Source organism: Nelumbo lutea, chromosome 7 (genome assembly GCF_056320005.1).
Source record: "Nelumbo lutea isolate HS-2025 chromosome 7, American lotus-T2T, whole genome shotgun sequence".
Taxonomy (NCBI): Eukaryota; Viridiplantae; Streptophyta; class Magnoliopsida; order Proteales; family Nelumbonaceae; genus Nelumbo; species Nelumbo lutea.
This window is the reverse complement of record NC_142690.1, coordinates 55,489,368-55,499,374: the sequence shown is the minus strand read 5'-3', so window position 1 is coordinate 55,499,374 and position 10,007 is coordinate 55,489,368. Positions and strand designations below refer to the sequence as shown.

General features: G+C 35.5%; 1 protein-coding gene across 1 annotated transcript; it reads left to right on the top strand.

Moving 5' to 3' along the window:
- The first annotated feature begins 252 nt into the window (after nucleotides 1-252).
- On the top strand, nucleotides 253-8,173 carry LOC148846475 (Tetratricopeptide repeat (TPR)-like superfamily protein). Its single transcript, XM_088953320.1, has 8 exons — nucleotides 253-452; nucleotides 3,383-3,585; nucleotides 3,686-3,918; nucleotides 4,923-5,172; nucleotides 5,648-5,793; nucleotides 5,889-6,094; nucleotides 6,188-6,312; nucleotides 7,561-8,173. The coding sequence occupies exons 1-8, from the start codon at nucleotides 445-447 to the stop codon at nucleotides 8,142-8,144; spliced, it is 1,755 nt and encodes a 584-aa protein (XP_088809446.1). The 5' UTR covers nucleotides 253-444; the 3' UTR covers nucleotides 8,145-8,173.
- Nucleotides 8,174-10,007: the final 1,834 nt, after the last annotated feature.

Sequence of the window (10,007 nt, the reverse complement as noted above, 5' to 3'; positions counted from 1 at the left end):
TGTATATATCTATATATTTATTATTTTTTTGCTGCAATTATTTTATATATTTATTTATTTATTTATACATGTATATGTATCCATGTATATATCTATACATCCAACTCGAGCCCAACCTGAACCCAACCAGAAGTTTCAAGGTTGGGCTAGGGGTTCAACAACCCGGATTGGATTTGGATTGACCTCAACCCGATCTAACCCGGATTGGGCTCGGCGCTCCGCACTAGAAAGAGAAATGTGAGTTATTTGTCCCTACGTGACTAGATCTTTTAACGCCCTCTCTTTCAGTTGTCCTCACTCTCGTGCTGTTATCTCCAAAGACATGGCCGAAACTAGTCCCAGTAGCCCACATCCATCCTTCTCTTCTAATATATTCACTAGAGAAAAAACCGCATATATCCAGTATGAATTGCATAGATTAGCAGGAATTCCTCCTCGACCTACATGTCCATGTGAGTGGAACTTCATTTTCTTTCTCTCTCCTCTTATCTGTTCCAATCTGACTCTTCTTTTCTTTTTTTCTTCTTAGTCCAGTGCTTTAAGCTGCATTTACTCTGTTCTTTGGTTCATTAGCGTTCTGGATTTACCATAATGTATGGGATGTCTTTTAAATTTCATAGAAATTCGAAGATGTTGCTTTGTTTTAGCATTCTTGCTTGTATACTAGAGAATCATTATAGTTCCTTCGTTCTCCCCATAACTTGCATGTTTGCTTCTGGTTACATGTGGGAGACTTTAGCTTCAGGACAAAACCTCCCTTCATATGAGCGTCCGTAGCATCCAAGGTAGTTGTTTAATTGCCACACCTGAACAAGGTTGCCTTTCATTTGCCATTGCTTTCCTTCTCTTGCTACCTGGTATTTACATTTATCCAACCGCAATTGGTTTACTTTACACAATTCTACCTGCACTATCTCTTATTAAACAAACTTCGGGTAGCTCTGCCTAGAAAAGCTTGTGACCGACCCATTAACCCTGAATGTGAGTACCTGGATGTATTGGAGGATTCCATCTAATTTGTTTTATTAGTTATTAACCTAAAAGTTAGCAAATTCCAAAAGTAAGTCTATGAGAGAAAGGTAAAAACTGATTATTGGACTAAACCCATAGTCTGTGATTTTATCTTGCCAAGTCGGACTTCAAAACATACATCTGATTCAGACTCTTGTCTGTGTCTATGCAATATGTTAACCTACTTTTTCAGTTCTTATTATAAAGTTAATGATCTTGCTGATATCTATCATTCTAGTTGTTAGGTTGTCAAGATACTTAACGGTACAAGTTTAAATAAGGATATAAAGGGTCCTGAAGACAACTTTTCTTTTTTATTTTTGGTTATTATGACTCTTTTTTCCAGATTGTGTTTGTTTTAGATTAAGGAGTCCTGAAACACCTCGTTTTAGTGGTGTCTTCATGAAGTAGGTCAAATCCTTATTTCTTCTAATTTCATGTTCTAAGATTTTTGTGAAGAGCACAAATAATAGCAGAAAATAACAAAGAAATCAAAGTGAGAACACACAGATTTAGGTGGTTTGGCATATCGAGCCTACATCCACAGAGGATCCCTGTGAAACTCAACTATTTTAAGTCAATTGTTACATCCCCAGCAGAAAGCTAGTATTTATACTATTGAGCTAGAGTCTATTACTGCTGATGCCATAATCCTTACATAATTAACCAAAATACACCTGTTTGGACATTGTATGGACAAATTTCGTAGTGTCTGGGCCAGGAGCTCCTTCCCCAGGCCCAGACCCCCAGTTGGAGCCAGGGCCCCAACACCTTTCTAATGCAGCCAAGCAGGTCTTGTGCAGGCAAGGTTCAAAGTATCGATACGATATACACATTTCAGCCGTATCATATCGGTACTTAGAAATGGCCGATACACACTTTTTTTTAGTTTTTTTTCGAAGTTTGGTTTTTTGGGAAGCTTATAAGATGTTTTTTATTATTAAAAAAAGTTGGGGTCCGAAACACCTGGAAACATATATTTTTCAAAAGATACAATACGATACGGGGCATATCGTATCGATACTTTGAACCTTGTGTGCAGGTGGGGGGTACTCTACTTCAGCAACCTCCCTTTGTAGGTGTTGTATCCTCATCCTTCATAATACAAGACCTTCTTCGTCAAAAATTCCTTTTCAGTTGTTATTGTTTGAACAATGTATTGCTTCATTCTTTAATGTCATTGTTACTTCAGCTTAAATTGAGGCTTCTAAGCTTAACTAATCATCATCATCCAAGCGTTTATCCCAACTATATGGGGTCGGTAACATGAATCCTGTTTCACAATTCCATTCTGTTTAATGTCATATCAATTGTTTAATTACAGGCACTGAAATTATCTTTACACTTCAACTCATGTCCTTTTTTATCTACCCCTAGTCCTTCTAGTCCCTTCAACTTGCAACAAATCAATTCTTCTTACAGGTGCTGTTGGTGGTCCTCCATGCACGTGACCAAACCATCTTAGTCTACTTTCTCTCATTTTATCACCTATTAGACCTACTCCTAGGTTCTTTCAAATGACTTCATTTCTGACCCTATCCTTTCTAGTTTTTCCTCAGCAAATACATATTCTCTATACTCATTTTTTGGACATGTTTCTTGACTGCCCAACATTCTGATCCATACAACATAGCTGGCCTTCCAACTGTTTCAGCATGTTGTTTCTAAGATTAACTAATAATTTAACCAAAGATTGGGACATCTTCAAATTTTATTTCACATAGTGTGGATGAATTATCTCTCAGATTGTGGAAGGTTAGTGAAGATATTCTTATCGTACATTGCATTTAAACTCACTAGGAAATTAACTTCTCAGCTTAAAAAGGATGATGCTGCAGATAATTTTGGTGATTTTCTGCCCATCTGTATATTTACCTCTGTTAATTTATGATCCAGAAAATAAGACAGAAAGGCGTGCGAAAAAGAACATCATAGAATTTGAAATTTATTCATAAAATGGCATTACTTACTCAATGTTGGTCCCAGATATCCGGGCCTTGGGAGGGGTGGACTGGATACAGACCTAACTTTCAGCATTATCTTGCATGAAGTGGCTGTTGTCAGATTTGAACTTGCATTCTCATGCTTGCTAGCTGGAGATTTTACCATTGTTCCAAGCATGGGTGAAACTTACATTAGTTGAGTGTAGTTGAATGTTTTTATACTTTATAGTCTAGTAGAATTAGTGTATCGGAACCTTTTTTATAAATTATTAAAAGCTAGCGGAAGGTATGATATATTCATTTACTCTTCACTTGGTAAAACAACAAATAATTTTTATCTTGTGTTGGGGAGCAATGGACCTTAAGTTTTGGAGTTTCAAGAAACAAAGGGATCTATGTAATTAATTTTTTATTTTTTGTTATTGAAGGTTGATGATTGAATGCACATCCAGTCATCCCTTTTTAGAATCGAGATTCAGGCTTGCCCTTTTTGATTGTAAGAGTAATTTTAGATGGAGTTCCAAGAAGCCTCAAGTTCAAACTGTTGAGAAACACAAGCATGACAATCTTTTTCTTGATAAGCATGGGGTATGGAGAAGCATTAATCCCAAAACGCTTTCAAGGAAAAAGGGTAAGTACTTATTCAACTATATGAATCCTGCTCCACCATTCCAATCCGTTCAGTGATCCATTTTACAACTTGAATATCTATTGATTCTATTCCTATATAGGTGGTTCTTTAAGGGGGCGAGGATGGAAGTATGGCTCTGGATTTATAGATGGTGTTTTCCCTGTGATGAGCCCCACTGCTCAGCAGCTTCTGGACTGCATACAGAAGGAAACTGATGCTAACACAGTCTGGGGTTCTCTGGATATTCTTCCTCCTACTCACTCCACATGGGATGATCTCATTAACATAGTCGTTCAACTTCGCCTCAGTAAACAATGGGATCCTATTGTGTTGGTAAGAAAAAAAATCTACTTCCATATATGTAGAATTTCCTATGTAGCACAAACCTGCCACTAAGTATGATTTCCTAGATACTGTTTGTTTTTTGAGGACATTGCCGGCATGTAAAAGAAGCATGAGGATATGAATCTCTACATACTAAATCAAAGTGTAAGGTTCTCGTCAAATGTGGTGTAGCAAAGGCATATCCATGCATATGGTTCTAATGCAATAGGGAGAACTATTGTGGGTTATGTTTCTGTAACCCCAGTGATCAGATTTTTTTTTTTTTACAGTCAAAGTATGGCAAACATCTAGAAAATTTCTACAGGTCAGACGGTTATCATCCAGCAAGGTTGATTGTTCGTTTATGAGATATATTTTGAACTCCATTCAACATCTTTTGTATCTCATTGATGCATTCAATTTGACAGGTCTACCACTGATGAGCCATAACCTTTATTACCTGCATGCCCGTACATGTTTAGTGTATTGGTATTAGACACTGAGTACTTGCTGGAAACTTTAGATGTACTCTACAGCATTAACACTTTTGAAGTAGCTAAAATTTTTTTTACAGATTATACTATAAAAAATACCTGTATATGTTAGAAATTTAAACAGATTTGGCTAGACATTGCTCTCAAGAATGACAGCTTTAAAACTAGACATAAAAGCATGATATAGAGAGCATCAAAACCCATTTCCTTTCCAGAATTTTGGGCAATGGAGAGTTGTATCCATCTTTATCATATTCGTTTCCATGTTGGTATGTGTATCAGGTCATCATAGACAACAACTATCCACTGGCCAAAGTCACCCAATTCTTGACTTAGATGTAAATAACCAAGAAACTTTCATCTAGTAAACAACAATGCAAGAAAATATAATCTAGGAAGAACCAAGTCTTGCCCTTCTGTTGATCCACAAAGATTGTCTCATTCAATTTTATCTTTGAGAAGTGATCTGATATTATTTCTTGGAGTATCTAAATAAATGGTACATCATGAATGTTCCAGGTATGCGAGTGGATTTTGCATAGAAGCTCCTTCCAGCCTGATGTCATGTGCTACAATTTACTCATAGATGCTTATGGGCAGAAATCCCAATATAAGAAGGCAGAATCTGCTTACTTAGGACTATTACAAGCCCGATGTGTTCCTACGGAGGATACTTATGCTCTTCTTATTCGGGCCTACAGCATATGTGGGTTTATAGAGAAGGCTGAGGCTATCTTTGTTGAAATGCGAAAATATGGTGTTCCTCCAAGTATGCTACTACTATATTTGTAATTTCTTGATCTTGATCCAACTGGAACACAAATTTCAATTAATTATAACTTTGATAAAGTGGATTTCATTCATAATCAAGGGTTCCCAGATAAGTTTATTCTCCTAATGTAGTGGTTTTGATAAACTGGTTTTCCCAGATAAGTGTATTCATTCAACTCAAAAGCTGTTTTGTTTTTCTGTTGAAGTACAAGGAAAAATGCAAATGCCTTTTTTACCTTTGTAAATGTTACATGGATTAAATTCTTACTGATCATTTTTTAAAATGAAAACAAATACAAATATGGTATTTTGTTTCATGCACCAGCAATGCCTCACCATTCTCCCTACTTAATGAATGATGAACCCATGCATGTATTATGATTATGATCCATTTCTTATAACTATGAAACTTAACATCAATATAACATTGGCCGATCTTGAATTTACCCAATTAGAACCTTTATTTTACTCAGGTGTTGTTGTATACAATGCTTATATTGATGGATTAATGAAGGGAAGAAACACTCAAAAGGCACTTGATATTTTTGAGAGGATGAAAAGAGAGAACTGCCAGCCATCCACAGAAACATACACAATGTTGATTAACTTATATGGAAAGGTGGGGGTGTTTCCTTTGTTTTATTATACCATGTTTTCTTTTCTTCCAGTTTATTTCCTGCCTAGCTGAGAATTAGATTTCATATTGTTATTCAGGCAAGTAAATCTCATATGGCCCTAAAAATTTTCCATGAAATGAAGAATCAAAAGTGCAAGCCTAATATTTGCACATACACTGCTCTCATAAATGCATTTGCAAGGGAAGGACTATGTGAGAAAGCAGAAGAAGTATTTGAGGAGTTGCAAGAAGTTGGACATGAGCCTGATGTGTATACTTATAATGCCCTCATGGAAGCTTACAGGTTAATAGCATTCATTCAATGCTTTCATACCAATGAAGATTCTTTCCAAATAGCATGTCTAGTTAAGCTCCTAACTTTTCCCCCATCAAACAGCCGTGCAGGTTTCCCATACGGAGCGGCTGAGATATTCTCTCTCATGCAGCACATGGGATGTGAACCTGATAGAGCTTCATATAACATTATGGTAGATGCATATGGGAGAGCTGGTCTTCATGAAGGTAAATTTGGATAAATTAGTTTTTGCTTACAACAAAGAATCAAGTATTTATAGCATACAGGATTAATCCTTCCAACCATAAATCAGTTTATGCTTACAAACCAAAAATGCTTCTTTAAAGCCCTTCAAGCACCACATTGCAAAACAATTCTATGCATGGAATAGTATCTAAAGTACAGAATGCCCTACTGTTAAAGCGTTTCAAGCCTTACAACCACATCTTTTCACACAATGTGGCACATATCCAGTTGACTAACTTTTGTGAGAAGCTAACCAACCAACTTAAATGTACAGTACACTTAGACTCCATTCTGTCAGATGCTGTACCAAAAATTAAATTAAAAATAAACTAAACAAGTTATAACATGAACTCTTCTACTACTAATAATAATAACTAACAAAATAAAAATAACAACAAATACAATAATAGCCCTTCTACAATAGCAAGCAATAGTTGCTAATATTGGCATTGGAAATCATTGTGAAGCTGTTCAGGTTGTCATGTCACAGCCTAACATTATTAGTAATTTATTTAGTAGCAGCCAGCGGGTCCCACTTTTTTCAAAATATGGGGTGCAACATGTAGATCTTGTACATGCACCACTCATAACTCTGTAATGATTCTCATTACTAGTATTAAGAACCATTATTTAGTACAACATTAATACTACTAATTGTAGTAGTGACAATAATAATATTAATTGAGAATGGGTTTGCTACCCAAGTCATTTGGTGAGCTTAATTAAACAACCTAAGAATCTTCCACGTGGTAAGTTAATTAGCTTGGAGTTTAAAAAGGGGTCTCTGTTCCTCCTCATCCCCTTTATTCATGGAAAATATCTAGGTCCAAAAACCTTGTCATGTATGTGAACCTTGCATTATGACATTTATATTGGTTACCTAAGGTATGCATACATATTTTTATTCTTCTACCTGTCATTCAAGCCTTGATTTAGTGTTATCGATGTGTATCATCAATTTTCCACTTTATCCATGTGTTCCTAAGCATATCCTGATACATCTTTCAAAATTGCTTTTCAAATACTCTTCATGATAATGATATTTTGGACCTTGCCTGAGGCTTAAGCCTTGGGGCAACTTTTATGTGCATTGCCTCAAGGCTTAAACCTTTTAAAACTATGAAGACCATCTAAAATATCTTTTCTCATATTATAAAAACTTGTCTCCCATTGACTACCCCCATTCCAACCCACTTTTCACTCTCTTAAGTACTCCCTTTCTGTTTTAGATGCGCAGGCCGTATTTGAAGAACTAAAGCGCCTGGGGATGACTCCAACAATGAAATCCCACATGCTTCTCTTATCAGCCTACTCAAAAACTGGCAATGTGGAAAAATGTGAGGAAATTGTGAACCAGATGCATAAATCTGGTCTAAGACCAGACACCTTTGTATTGAACAGTATGCTCAACACTTACGGAAGGATGGGGCAATTCAAGAAAATGGAAGAAGTTCTAAGTGCAATGGAGGACGGCCCATATGAAGCTGATATCAGCACATATAACATCCTTATCAATATATATGGCCGGGCAGGATTTTTGGACAAAATGGAGGATCTGTTCGAATCACTTCCCTCCAAAAATTTAAAACCTGATGTTGTGACATGGACTTCTAGGATGGGGGCCTACTCTAGAAAGAAGCTATACACAAAATGCATAAAAATCTTTGAAGAAATGATTGACTCCGGTTGCTATCCAGATGGAGGAACCGCCAAGGTTCTCCTTTCAGCATGTTCAAGTGAGGATCAGATTGAACAAGTTACCACTGTAATCAGAACAATGCACAAGGATATGAGGACAGTGTTGCCTGTTTGAAGATTCCTGATTTCTCCTTTATGATACTGAAACAGGTATGTCATTGATCCGTAAGCAACTCCCACTGCATATGCACCTAAAGAAATGAATTCATGTTATCCATGCATTTCCTTCTGCATCCAGTAACCAGTACATGGCTATATGCTTTTATGAAGCCAATTAATAGAGCAAGAAGTGTAGAAAGATAAAGTATATGTTTGGTATAGCTTCCGTTTATTAAATAAACGTTTGTACTTGATTTGTCTTCAAAACTGAGAAAAAGTGGTTGATAAACATTTTTCTAGTATTTGTTGACAGCTAAATGCCATTAGGCACCACATAAGCAGAACAGTAAATAAACACCTTTGTGTTAAGGGAAACGTTAAAATGAAGAGTCTCCCAACGGTTGGCTTGCACGTAAGCTAAGACAAACATTTATAAGATAAATAGGCATATGTAATAGCATGAAGGGATAAATGCCCACATGGCGATGACATGGTACCATATATCAAATAATCGGAAGCCATACCAAACACCCTAAAAGTTTCAGGTTGGATTATTCTGGGGTTGGCCCTGTTTATTCAATTCATTCTGCTAAAATGTTCTTATTTCTTAGGACTACCATACTTGACCATATCATACTAGAAAGCTTTTTCTTCAAACTTAAAATAGTTGATACATTTATACAAACACATGTATTCATTAATGCTGCATATACATAACCACATTTATATGATATTTATATAAATAAATATGAAGACGTGTCAGGTTCCTGTTGGCAAAGGCCTCAACCCTAACCCAACCAAAGTTAAATTAGGTTCATATTTTTTAACCCTAACCCAAACTTCAACCCAATCCAATCCAACCTGACCTTTTCATGTTGGGCTCAGGTTGGTTCTGGCTAAGCCAGCCTAAGTTGCACTCCTAGTTTTCAGTCAATGTTCCGAAAACCAAGTTAGGCGTCAAACCATAAACACCACCAGCTCACAGTTCCAGTCGATGTTTGATATCATAAACAAATGAAGTATAAATATAAAATACAAAAAAAAAAAATATATATATATATATATATATATATATGAATCATGTGAATGGTTCATGATTTTCTTATCACAAGGATTTTGAGCTTGTAAATGGAAGAAATCAAAAAGGTTCACGTTGAGTTGATCACCATTTCAATAGGTAAGGCTGTGAATGGACTTCGAAATTCCAATACCCAATACCAGTTCAGCATGTGGATTTGAATGTTAAAACTTGCATCCAGTAATATGATTCCGGTTAAATAATAATAATAATAATAATAATAATAATAATAATAATAATAATAATAATAATAAAACCTGCATCCAATAATATGATTCCGGTTAAATAATAATAATAATAATAATAATAATAATAATATTATTATTATTATATGGACACTATATAATTATATAAAATTTGTAATTAATAAATCTAATATTTATGTTTATATGAGTTTATTGTATATGCATAAATTAAAAAGTAAATAATTTTTTAAAACCTTTTAATTTTCTTTTTATTTTAGGCATAATAAGTCGGACTCGGATTAAATTTGAATCCAAATGTGTCCAGCTAAATCCAATTTAAATCTGAGCCAATTACAGCCATACCCATGGGTCATCTGATAATGGCTGAATTTGGTTTTATTTTTCAAAATAAAAACAACTTACGTATCAGCAAAATTATATTGTTTTCACTGATGTGGCACTTGATTTTGTTTTCAAAAACAAAACTGATCATGCTGTGGAACATCCCCAAGTGGGATGGGATTCTATGCAAGCAAAAGCTCTGCACACACTGTGAAAGCATGAGAAACCAGTCGCACATTGGGAATGTCTCCCCATGATATTCACACATATGTAT

Excerpts from the sequence above, each read along its gene's own strand:
- LOC148846475 (XM_088953320.1), top strand. Across the intron at positions 3,586-3,685 it reads AACGCTTTCAAGGAAAAAGG|GTGGTTCTTTAAGGGGGCGA; the intron begins GTAAGTACTTAT and ends ATTCCTATATAG. Across the intron at positions 6,313-7,560 it reads GAGAGCTGGTCTTCATGAAG|ATGCGCAGGCCGTATTTGAA; the intron begins GTAAATTTGGAT and ends TTTCTGTTTTAG.